This window comes from Gymnogyps californianus, chromosome 2, assembly GCF_018139145.2.
Source record: "Gymnogyps californianus isolate 813 chromosome 2, ASM1813914v2, whole genome shotgun sequence".
Taxonomy (NCBI): domain Eukaryota; kingdom Metazoa; phylum Chordata; class Aves; order Accipitriformes; family Cathartidae; genus Gymnogyps; species Gymnogyps californianus.
The window spans coordinates 161,926,729-161,939,427 of record NC_059472.1 but is presented as its reverse complement, the minus strand read 5'-3'; the positions used below and the strand labels follow the sequence as shown (position 1 = coordinate 161,939,427).

Genomic DNA, 12,699 nt, shown 5'->3' with positions numbered 1-12,699 from the left:
TTTGTTTTAATTTTGATTAACATACTAAGCCTGAAATAGTCTGCATGTTACCGGATTTAAAGTTATTCTCATTTTCCTTAGTAAAATTTAGTTCAGAGTGGATGAGAAGGAAAAAGCATGATGCCGTTTATTTATATTTCTGTATTTTCTTTAACTGTACAAGTCATGAAGTATTGGGCTGCTAATTTATTGATCTCCCTAATACGACAACAGAGGAGAGAAAGGCATTTTTAAAAGTGGCTGTTACCCCTGTGTCTTTTCTGGATGAAGTTCTTTGCCCTGTATCCTCCAAAGTGTTCTATGATTCTGCAGAGTTGCTAAAAATTGCAGGAAGGAATTGTCTGCTGTTTTCTTGGAAATGGTTTTTATCCTTTTAGGATATATTTGCTAGTTAAGCTGAAACTTTTACTGCTTTTTCCAAAAGCAGCGAATTTACAAAAATTTCAATTTAACACATTTCACAGGATTCATGGCAATTTTTTTCTTTTCAGGAAATATTGTTTTTTCTCTTTACTAAACTCAGTGAATCGTACTTCCAAGCAGATCTTTAGAAGTGATGCACATTTTGTATAGCACGCTGCTCACTTTTCCACAACTCTTAACACATTTATATTAGCTCTACCTATTTTTTGTAAATCTTTTTTTTTAGTGATAATAACCTTAATAATGCATTTTTTTCAGGCAACTTTTAAAGGTTGGATGGATATTATGTATGCAGCAGTGGATTCACGTAAGGTATGTCACTAAAATTAAATTTTAGTTCTGTTTCCTTTTCTATCCATACAATTCATTTTTCAGCTTTGTTTGCAATATCAAGTCAGAAATAAAAGCGGATGAATGCATCAAACTATGCAGTGAAACAATAATCCTTGGAATACCAAATATCTGGAACTTAGACAAAAGAAAACTAGTCAAAATAGAGTGACACCACACAGAAACCTACTATATCAAGAATGCAGAGGGCAAGATGTTGCAAGTTTTGGAGAAATCTGTTTTGGGAACAGAATTCAGAAGGTCTTGGAGGGACTGTGCCTCTGAAGCATATTTCCTTCTTTTTTAAATGTGTACAGTAGCATTAAAACGGCATGCATCTTTAGCAGTTATTTCTGGAGGTTTTCTTCCCTATATTTGACATCCTCACTATTTCTTCCCCATTTCTATGTGCTGTTTCTCACTCTCTCACTAGTACAGTGTGTTTCAACTTTTCTATGTTTAATTTGCTTTTTCCTTATTCATTCAAGCGCTGTACTTTTGAATGTAGTGAAATAGCTGCTAATTAAAAAGATTATAGAATCATAGAATGGTTTGGGTTGGAAGGGACCTTAAAGATCATCTAGTTCCAACCTCACTGCCATGGGCAGGGACACCTTCCACTAGACCAGGTTGCTCAAAGCCCCATCCAACCTGGCCTTGAACACTTCCAGGGATGGGGCATCCACAACTTCTCTGGGCAACCTGTTCCAGTGCCTCATCACCCTCACAGTAAAGGACTTCTTCCTTGCATCTAATCTAAATCTACCCTCTCTCAGTTTAAAGCCATTACCCCTTGTCCTATCACTACATGCCCTTGTAAAAAGTCCCACTCCAGCTTTCTTGTAGGCCCTCTTTAGGTACTGGAAGGCTGCTATAAGGTCTCCCCGGAGCCTTCTCTTCTCCAGGCTGAACAAGCCCAACTCTCTCGGCCTGTGTTCATAGGAGAGGTGCTCCAGCCCTCTGATCATCTTCGTGGCCCTCCTCTGGACCCGCTCCAACAGGTCCCTGTCCTTCTTATGTTGGGGTTCCCAGAGCTGAACGCAGTACTCCAGGTGGGGTCTCACAAGAGCGGAGCAGAGGGGGAGAATCACTTCTCTTGACCTGCTGGTCACGCTTCTTTTGATGCAGCCCAGGATACGGTTGGCTTTCTGGGCTGCAAATGCACATTGCCAGGTCATGCTGAGCTTCTCGTCAACCAACACGCCCAAGTCCTTCTCCTTAGGGCTGCTCTCAATCCATTCTCTGCCCAGCCTGTATTTGTGATTGTTCCTTGTAGGGCTGATCGTAGTGACCTGGCTTTTAAAAACTGCTTCTTGTCTGGGATAGCATTCAAGGAGATGGCTGTTCACCATTACGTTTAGTCTGAGCTGTTTTTCTAATCTAGGCATTCACAGTATCACTTCTGATTGGAACTCTTCATCTATTACTTAAGAATTTGCTAGAGCTGGATTTGGCTATATATCTTTGTAATTATCTTCACAAACAGTAACAAGACAGAAAAAGACAGTTGTTCTACTTGTACATCTAAATAAAGGTTTAAATGTGTAGAAATAATTTATCCCTCCTGACAATAAAAAGATTTGTTATTATAAATTGGAAATGATAAAGCTGTGATTATCTGATTTTTACCAATATTATTTTTCTGTTTTGATTTTTTTAACAGATAGATGAACAGCCAAAGTTTGAAGCATTCTTAGCCATGTATATGTATTTTGTGATTTTCATTATTTTTGGATCTTTCTTCATGCTGAACCTTTTCATTGGAGTGGTTATCAGCAATTTTAACCAACAAAGGAAAAAGATAAGTACTACATGAGCTAATTCAGGGTCTCTTGTAATCCCAATTTGATTAAAAGAATGCTAGTTTGACATCTAGATGTCTAACATTTTCAGATAACTATTTGACTGGAGAAATTTAAAATAATATTTAGATACCAAGTTTTGAAAATAGGAGTCCTCTTTTCCTTAAAGCTTTTAGTAATTTACCTGTAAATTCTATTTTCATGCTAAGTCCTTAATTTGTTCTAAGTAGGAGGACAAGGAGGAAGGAGTGGGTAGTTTTAGAAAAGAGAAACCAAAAAAAGTTATGTAGACTTTGCTACAGGAGAGTGGAATTCTTTTCTTCTGCTTTGAGGATTTACTTTGGAGGACAGAATAACCCTTTTTGCTGAGAGTAAATACCTAACAAATGTGATAAGGATAATCAAGAAACACTACTGCTCATGGAAGAAGTAACCACAGCTTTCCTGGTAAAGAAACTTGAAAAGATGTTGTTAATCAGAACTTCTTCTAAAACTAGCTACATTTAAAAAATCCTGTTGTCAATAAACTAACCTTACAGATTAATTTACTGGGGTTTTTAAAAATTTCTGCATTGAGATCCAAGCCGTGGCCCCAGGAAGAGGCCGTCTAGAAATTTAAAGGCTTGTTAAAGCCCATGAACCACTGACTGCTTCCACTTTTCTCCTCAGAGTTGTTAGATTCCCTGTTCTTTTTGTTCAGTAAGAAATGGAAGGCAAAATCTTAGAATGGAAAATGCAACAACCAAAGAAAAGCAACAGTCAGCCTTCCCTTGTATACTTCAGCTCCTTTGTGCCAAGCTTATTTGTCAATTGAGTTCTCTCCTTGATTCATTGAGAGGCTTAAAGTATCCAGAATATCGAGAGAAATTCAGTCAATTAATCAACTTGGAAGTCTTAAAACAAATAAGCATCTTGCTCATTAAAAAAAATACCACAAAAGCAGACCCCAACAGGAGGTTTACAATTTCAAGGTTCACATTTGGAAGACAGAGTCTCTACAGGAGCCATTTATTATTTCCATAGGCTGACTTATACACCGAATGGCAAAGAATTGCTGCCCTTGGTAGAGACAGGTAGCAATAAGGCCCACAAGAAATTCTTCTGCTCTCTGCATTTGAACAGAGAAAGGATATGTAGGGGTTGAGGAACAACAGTCCAACTTCACTGTAATAATTTCCTTTTATAACGAAGTCCCAGTTATAATAATCCCAACAGACAGAAACAACACTGGTAAACTAGCTTATGAGCCTGAGCACTTACTAGAAGTTGATGTGGATGTAATACTTTTCTTTTCTCAGTACATGCTGTAAGTGGGCGGTTTTTTCTTTTTCATTTCTTTGCTGCTTCTTGGGGCTTTTCATTGAGATTCCATATAGTGAAGTTAAAATGAATTTTCGGAGATCTTGCCAGAGTGGTTCAAAGTGCAGATGCCTTACTGAACATTGTTACATGTTTGTTTTACAAAATGCTAATCATTCAGTGCTTTTATGATGAGTGGCTTCTCCTGAATACTCGGTTCAAAGTGATTGCTAAGTAATACAGGTGGCGTAGATGGTAATAAGATGAGCACCAGAAATTCATTATCAGGAATCCACCATAGAACTTGGTCCCAAAGTGCTTATTCGTAGTCCTCCATTTACTTGCTAGCCCAGCAATATACGTTCCAGAATATATATGTTCCTACCTTTCCCAAAAATATAAATGGAAAGTATTTTACTTGTTGATGAGTCTTATGTCATTTTTAAAATAGGAAATAAATTTGTAAAACTTCAGAAAGGCTCTCACAGTTGAGGAAACTGACTGGGGAACACTGCCTAGACTAGGCTTTCACGATCAAACCCTGATCAGCTTTGCAGTACGTCTTTTTGAAGAACAAGGGGAAAAGGAGAAATGGTGAAGACACGTTTTGTCTCTGTGCTCTCTTAGATCCCACTCACGACAGCTGTAACTTACTTTTTTTACTAAACTTGCTGGTGTTTGTTTAGTTGACTGCTTAAACTTCAGCTGAACAACAATATTCTTCCCCTTTACTTAGGTGGAAAAGATCTATTTTTAACTGAGGAACAGAAAAAGTACTACAATGCCCTAAAAAAACTTGGATCCAAGAAACCTCAAAAACCCATCCCAAGACCATTGGTGAGACATCTCAAGTAGAATATGACAGAAGATATAAAGATGGTGACCATCTTTAAACTCAGTACCCAGGCATCTGGAATTAAATTTCACTTCAGAGCCCATCATCTTCCTCATTCAATATAGTATTTACATTTTACTCTCTTTTTCTTAATTCCATCTAATACAGTCTTTGTGGATATTAATTAAGGAAATGCACAGCCTATTTATCACCTATTCAAATGTACAACCTATTTATAAAGGTTCATATTAAGTATTTTATATTCATAACATGATCTTGGTTACTTAAGTTGCATGATATTGCTCCTGCAACTAGGTTGGATTATTGCAGGTGAGAATGAATAGTGAGTAGTACATGCCCCATGGCTGTTATTTACTTTTAAATAATCTTATGCTTTGTTTCTTGTAGTTTCTTAAATTTAATTCCAGGCCTGGTTTCACATAGTAACTATTCAGAGTTTTTCTTGCTGAAGACATTTTAATTAGAATTGCTTATCCTAAAATGTCTGCTTCAATAAGTATTTCTATTAAAAGAGCAATCACAATGTACTCTGAATGTTTTCCTGCTGTATAATTTTTTTCTAAGGAAATGTGGTTGCATGATACCTGAAAATACTTAGCCAAGTATTGAGTGTGTTCTTTGAAGGTCTATAGAAATCACGTAAAAATGCTTCTAGCAGCTTGTTGTTAAATTTATATTCTCTTAAATTCTCTTTCTAAGCACAAATTACTGATTAATATTTGAATGTAGCCTGGGTCTTAGAAGTAGCATTAAGCAGTTATTCTTGTTCTCTCCACAGAATGTGTTCCAAGGATTACTGTTTGATATAGTATCGCACAAAGCATTTGACATTACTGTTGTGACTTTCATCTGTCTAAATATGGTCGTTATGATGGCAGAAAATAGCCAGAACGGCATCAAGGATGTTCTTAATAAAATCAACTTTTTTTTTGTGGCGGTATTTACTGGAGAATGTGTCATCAAAATACTAGCCTTAAGACATTACTTCTTCACCAGTGGCTGGAACATATTTGATTTAGCTGTTGTGGTCCTTTCACTAGTCAGTAAGTATCAATCAATATTAGATCAGGTAATGTGTCTTACCAGTACTAAGCCAAATTTCACTATGAAGTAACCACTTACATATATCTGATAAACAAATTCCAGATCCATTGTACTTTTTCAAACCATATGCTAAGTGATTCCTTCTAAAAGGATATATTTTTGTGTTCCCATGTATTTTTGCAGAGTACTAAAAGGTAAATGGATAGTTTTCAATTTTTCTTTTAAAGTATGAGTTTTATTGAGTAATTAACAGAATAGGATTTTAATGCAGTAGCATCTGTTCTAAGTTATTGTACTTAAACTGTTGTCTTAATGTTTTTATGCTTTCAATTTACATGTAATCACGTTAACTGTTGTTTTCACAGTAAAAGTAAATTCAGGTTAAAAATATATTTGTATGAAAAATGGGAAAGATTTATTTCATTTTCCAGGACTTTCTTTTAAGAAGGCAGATCCTGAGGGCTGATTTAGAAAGCTCAGGAAAATTTAATTGCTCAGCACCATTCTAAATCTGGGCCACTATTTGTGACTGTGAAAATTCTTATTAAAACTGGCTTGGTTTTGTTTTGCTTTTCAAATCAGACTAAATGCTTGTCATTTCCTCTAGAAAGGGTCATATATAGCTTTAGTTTCTTGTACAGTTTATTTGATCTGTGCTTCCTGGTCAGGCTCAGGTTATATCATATAATAAAGGATGGGAAAAAAAACCTGATCTGAGTTCTCTGCTTCATCCCTAAGCACAGTATCCCTTTGCTATCCCATGCAACCCAGAAAAATGCTGACTTCTTAAGTATTCTGTTGGTAATCATTTACATTACTACTTTATCATTACTCTGATAGTAGGATCATAGAATGAGGTGTGATGGAGGAAGAATCCTGAAAGACAGTTTTCCTTTCTTTTCTTCTTGCTCTTCTCTGATCTCATTCAAGTACCAAGCATTAATGAAAGTCTCACATTTAGCACATGGCTTAGGCCTGTAGAAGAAACAGCAATCAGACAGCAGCTAGGAGACAAGCCCTATAGCTTCCAGCACAGGAGCTGAATGGATTTAAAAGGACTTTTTAAGTACTTGAGCAATGCATAATTTCATCCCCTGAATTAGAGAAATCTGGGAGAATGCAGTTTCCAAACTATACATAATCTTGGTACCTCTTTAATATTTAAAGGTATTACAATTTGTCTTTCTTTTCCTAAGCTCTTTTGTAAGCAATTGCAGTATTGATGATAATGTTTTTGTTGAAAGTGAGGTAGTATGATCAATGTTACTTTCAACACCTAAAGCATAGAGTATAACAAAATGGACATAAATAGGGAATTTCATTGATATGGCTTGACAACATTTTGTTTTCTTTTTCATTTCAAAGGCATTGGACTTTCTGAAGGCTTTCGAACTTTGTTCTCTCCTACACTTTTGAGAATTTTTCGTTTAGCACGAATTGGCCGAATCCTGAGATTAATTCGAAAAGCGAGAGGAATTCGAACTCTTCTTTTTGCATTGCTGATGTCTCTTCCCGCATTGTTCAACATTGGTCTTTTGCTTTTTCTGGTTATGTTCATTTATGCCATTGTGGGCATGACAAACTTTGCCTGTCTTGGCTGGGAAGGTGGGATTGATAACCTTTTCAACTTTCAAACCTTTGATAGTAGCATTCTCTGTCTCTTCCAAATTACAACATCAGCTGGCTGGGATGGTCTTTTGGTCCCTCTATTAAAAGGATCTAATTCATGTGCTCCCAACTTAAATTTAACAGATGAACAGAAAAAAAATTGCACAAATAAGGAGGTTGGTATTTTATTTTTTGTAAGCTATGTCATTATATCATTTCTCATTGTTGTAAATATGTACATAGCTGTCATTTTAGAGAACTTCAGTGTTGCCACAGAAGAAAGCACAGATCCTCTTTGTGAGGATGACTTTGATATGTTTTATGAGACCTGGGGAAAATTTGATCCTCAGGCATCACAGTTTATTGAATATTCTGCTCTTTCAGACTTCGCAGATGCTCTGGCAGAACCCTTACGCATTCCAAAGCCTAATAAAATTCAGCTCATATCCATGGACCTCCCTATAGTTAGTGGAGATAAGATCCACTGCTTGGATATCTTGCTTGCTTTCACCAAAAGGGTCTTGGGAGACTCTGGAGATTTGGATGGTCTTGAATTACACATGGAAGAAAAATTTATGCCTGCCAATCTATCTAAAGTTTCTTACAAGCCAATTACTACTACCCTTAAAAGAAAACAAGAGGAGGTATCAGCTCTTGTTATTCAAAGGGCCTTCAGGAGGTATTTGATGCAGCGTTCTTTTAAAAATAAATCTTTCTTACACCGTCATAAACATTATAACAGTGCTGTCTTTGAAGAAGAAACACATGAGAAGGAAAGTCTTATTGCATCAATGCTTAATGAAAATAATGGTAGGAAGCTAGATAAATCACGGACTACATCTTCCATCTCTCTCCCTTTATTTTATGATGGTATTGCTGAAACAGATAGCGATAACGTGGACACAGAAGGTTGCCCCAGGCTGCCGCATTTTTGATTGAACCAATATCAGTTATTTTCAGATGGAGAAAATATTTTGATCCCAGAGCATAATACTCTGAATTTAGAATAATGATGGCAGCCTTTAAGTATTGTGATTGTTCAATTTTGCAAATGCTTCTTAAAACGATTAAGATTTGAACAACTATGTAATAAATATTAGAGGAAAATCAAACCATGGAATTTTTTTTTCCTCAGCTACTGAAGTAGGTGAGTTAATTTTTACACCTGTCATTTTTTGTATTACTTCATATTTCTGTGTTTACAGAAGAAGTCTGTAAAAGATCAGTTGTAACTGTAATATGATTTATAAGCCCACAAGGCTGTAGAACAATGTATATCTCTTCAGAGATAAAGCCCCGTTTGAAAAATTGGTTATTGTAACAAAATTAAATAATTACTGCGTTTTCTGTAAAAGAGCTCACTCAAGACACTTGAGTACAATCAGCCACTAATTTCTATGGTGTTTGGGACCATCTTCCTCCTAGTGCCTTTGGATGGATTTGTTTATGCTTAAGAATTTTTGAGGTGTCTTTCCACATGCACCTAAATGAATTTAACATATCATCCTCAGGTGTCTGTGCTTGAAAGTTGTGTATGATTTGTTCTTTGTATCTTCCAGTGTATGAAAATTGTGATAATAATAGTTACCCAAATCAAAGGATGTTATGCAAGAGGTATTGTTTCCAGAAAATCTTAAGAATTATTGTATATAAAATTTCATCATTATACTTCATCCAAATGTCATAGAAAGTATTACTTAGTAATCTGAAAAGGAGTTCATGGTATATCTTATGAGACAACATTTATTAAAGTTAGAGGAAGTACTTATTTCATTGGTTCTGAAAAAAAAACGTATAAATGATGTATATTAATATTACTTTTACTGTTTTCTTGCAGTTTAGGTTGGTCAGGTGAAGTGTCGTGGTGGCCTCAGAACTACTAATGAAATAAGACTATTTTAGATTCTTCAATAAAGAGTTCAGATGCCTAACGCATTTTTGTCTGTTTTGTAAGATGTATCTTCAGTTTCAGTTTATTACAAGACATAATCTGTTATTAGAGGGGTAGAACCACAGTAGTATAATTTTCCAAAAATAGCTGCATATTAGCACAAGACAACTGAAAATGTTTTACTTTTTACAGGGAATCAGAAAAGATTTAGCATTTTCAGGCCAAGAATAGTAGGAACAATAAGGTTATTACTCAATTTTTACTGTCATTTCCCTTGTTAAATACTATTAAAATATGACAGATGTAGTCAGATCTAAGCTATTTGTAGGACAAATAAAGGCACATGAAAAGTGAGAGTTAGAGAGTTCAGATACAGTACGGTTTGAACTAGCTTTATTACTTCCAGAACTACCTTCTGTTCAGAAAAAAGTTGACAAAGAAGGTCTGCAGACCTCTTAGGATAACTCAGAAACTTGCGTTCAGCGTCAGCAGCACCGGGATGCCGAGATACTTGGTGGCTTTGCTTGAGACCTGCCTCTGGCCAGCGCGGATTGCTTCTGTGCCTGCGGTGCATAGTGGTGCTTTTGAGGTGAAACTATTTATTCTGTTCGGTGTGAGCTGGAATGAGCCGACAGCTTTTGTTCAACGATCAGATACCATTAGATGGCAGCATACACTGCGTTTTAGATTATGGCCAGTCTTAAGAGAAACGGATGTCGAACTTGTACACTTCAGCGTGGCGGTATTAAATTAATTGTAAATGACTTAGAAAATAATGTCATAACTCTCTCTCTTTCTGTCCTGGGCTCTCAAGCTAGCCACAGTTCTCAGTAGGTGCTTGTTCGCTGACTGTTCTGGTTTTTACATAAGACAGATTGACAGACCTTAATGATTATGAAAAAAAAAAAATATTCTCCTGTGTGCTTGGATCTTCCAGAGGGGTAGTTTCAAGCATATCTCTATAGCACTGTAGCAGGAGATGTTTGTTAGGAAAGAGATAAGAGTGCTTTGTTCTTGCATATTGGAAAAGAAGGAAAGACTGGAAAAGCCATATAAGACAATTTTAAACATTAATAATATGTAACAAAATGTAATTTTTTTTTTTAAATTGATCTGATCTTTACAATTTAAAATTACATTGAGTGCAACAGCAGGTGCTGTGCCCTTGTCCAGAATTAGAAACACTTCCAAGGTGAACACTTTATTTCCATTTGCAGGGGCAGCAATTTTGGGCAGAATCACACCTGGCACGAACACATCCTTAGTGATTATTTTACCTCAGAAACATACAAAAGCACCTGAATTTACCACAGTGCAAATTTAAAAGTCTGACATTTTTTTAGTATTGCTTAAGCATTAAAGTAGCCTTAGCACACTATTGCAGGGTTGAAAGGAGAATGGTCATATCCAGCTGTTGCAGTGGCTTCACACTAGAATTGCCCCAAAACCAATTCAGCTGCTGAGGCAACGCAGAATTTCTTTAAGAAGGCTATATATGGTGATGAGTTAATAGCAGTGAACAAGTGGGAGTTTTTGACAATTCTGGTATCTGGAACTGTGCATTCCTCCAGGTAAAACTGCCTGGACATATGTGAACTTCATGAGAAGTGGTCAGGCATGCTTGGAACACAGTGGAAGAATATTCCTTTCTGTTTATAAAGTTTGATACTTAAATCAGAGAACAGCGAAACCAAAGGAATAGGGGATCCCTCTGGTTAGGAAACACTGTGCATGTAAAGCTACTTGTGAATTCCTGAGGACCAGCAATATAATACGGAGCAACATTGCCTCCTTAGTGGTGGCGCAGAACTCTGTTATTACGTTTCCATTTATCACTTTCCTGTGTAGAAATAGTTAGCAACTGACCACTGGTAATTAAGAGTTTTCTCCTACTTTTGTGATAGCCCTGTATCCCTGAGAACAGGCTCCATAAAGGTTTTGTGGAACCTGTCCTTTTATTTTCTGGAGCTCTTCAGTTACTGCTAACCTTGCAATGTTTGCGCTATCCATAGTGTTTCTTCAGGACTCAAAGAGGCCCCCTGTGTAGTTAAGTTGTTTGAAAAGAAATGTACCAGAAAGAGAATCTCATCATGGCATCTTTTCCCTGAACCTACCAAAGGTTATTGTGCTTCACAAGTGTGTCATCTGCAATGTCACTTTCCAAAGTCATCAGTGAGGTAAACATTCTGTCTCAACTTGAGAAATCGCTGCAACTTACGTTCTGCAAGAAGACATGCCAAAATACCCTTTTCTAACTCATATTTAGAGTGAATGTTCCCGTAAGAATAGCGCACCCAACAACTGTAGCAGCTTTAGGCAGAGGTCAGGATTATTACTAGAAGTGATGGAGAAGAGGTCTATCATATTATACTGAAACTGAGTAGAACAAATTTTTCAATATTTATGAAAAAAGTTACAAAGATGGAGGAATTGTATTTAGATACTATTGTTAACTACTGCCAGCTAATAGCAAGTCTGACTTAGACTTGCTTCAGCAGACTTTACAGGCTTACTTTCTGAACTCTCTCTATCTCACCTGCCAAGGAAAGGTTCTGCCAATTGCTTCACAGAGAAGAGCAGTAAAATGGGCCTGGCACATGCAGAGCTGTCCACCTCTTCTGCTCCTCAGAACATGAACTGCCTTCAGTATGAACACCCTAGACCCTATCCCAGAGTATCTGCTGATCAGTAACATCCATTCCAGCTATCGGTCCCCTTCTGCTTTGGAGTTGCCTTGGAGATACCTTGGAGAACTGAACAGATATATTGTAGTTACTGAGACCTAATTCAGCAAGCATATTGCTGTCCTGGCAGGTGGGATCACCATGTTTTGGGCAGGTCTCAATCCAGTGAGCCTTCTCTGTGGTTTCCCAATCTTCTTCCTTTTTACTGTTTAACATTAGCTTAATGTGCTGTCTGCTAAGTCTGTGTGGTGGAAGCACATGCAACGACTGCCTGTGCAAGCCAAAACTTATGTGCATGTTAACCAACTTGGCTCTTACATGTAGATAATGGTGTGGAAGGAAGAACTATTTGACTTTCTGCCATCTCTCCCTTCTCCTTTCTTCTCATATCTGAACGACTCGGATGGTTTCTTCAGTTATTCAGTCTTCAGTTGCTGAATTCACAAATTTATGGTTATTAATATTTTTTAGTTGCATTATAAAAAAAGTCATTGCCCAGCTTGCATTTCATCAACACCAAGAATGATACAGAAACATAACACAAAATTAAGAATGGAGTATCAGTAATCCCATTAGCCAATTCACTTATCACAGTGTCTCATCACAGATGCAAGATAAAGGTAAGAAAACACCACAGATTGTGATGACTAATCAAATAACAGCGTAACGATCCTTCCCCTTTGGTATCCCTAAGCGTCATCAATTTCTAGCGAGAGGAGGGTAGCCTGAAACGAGAGATTAGAAGAATAAGAAATGGTACGA

General features: G+C 36.8%; 1 protein-coding gene across 1 annotated transcript in view; it reads left to right on the top strand.

Moving 5' to 3' along the window:
* The window catches only part of LOC127012703 (sodium channel protein type 5 subunit alpha-like), a 67,799-nt gene extending 59,502 nt beyond the window's left edge, over positions 1-8,297 (top strand). Inside the window, exons 22-26 of the mRNA XM_050890937.1 lie at positions 682-735; positions 2,417-2,558; positions 4,591-4,691; positions 5,489-5,753; positions 7,120-8,297. Of these exons, the coding sequence (XP_050746894.1) occupies positions 682-735; positions 2,417-2,558; positions 4,591-4,691; positions 5,489-5,753; positions 7,120-8,297 (1,740 nt within the window). The remainder of the gene's footprint in view (positions 1-681; positions 736-2,416; positions 2,559-4,590; positions 4,692-5,488; positions 5,754-7,119) is intronic.
* Positions 8,298-12,699: the final 4,402 nt, after the last annotated feature.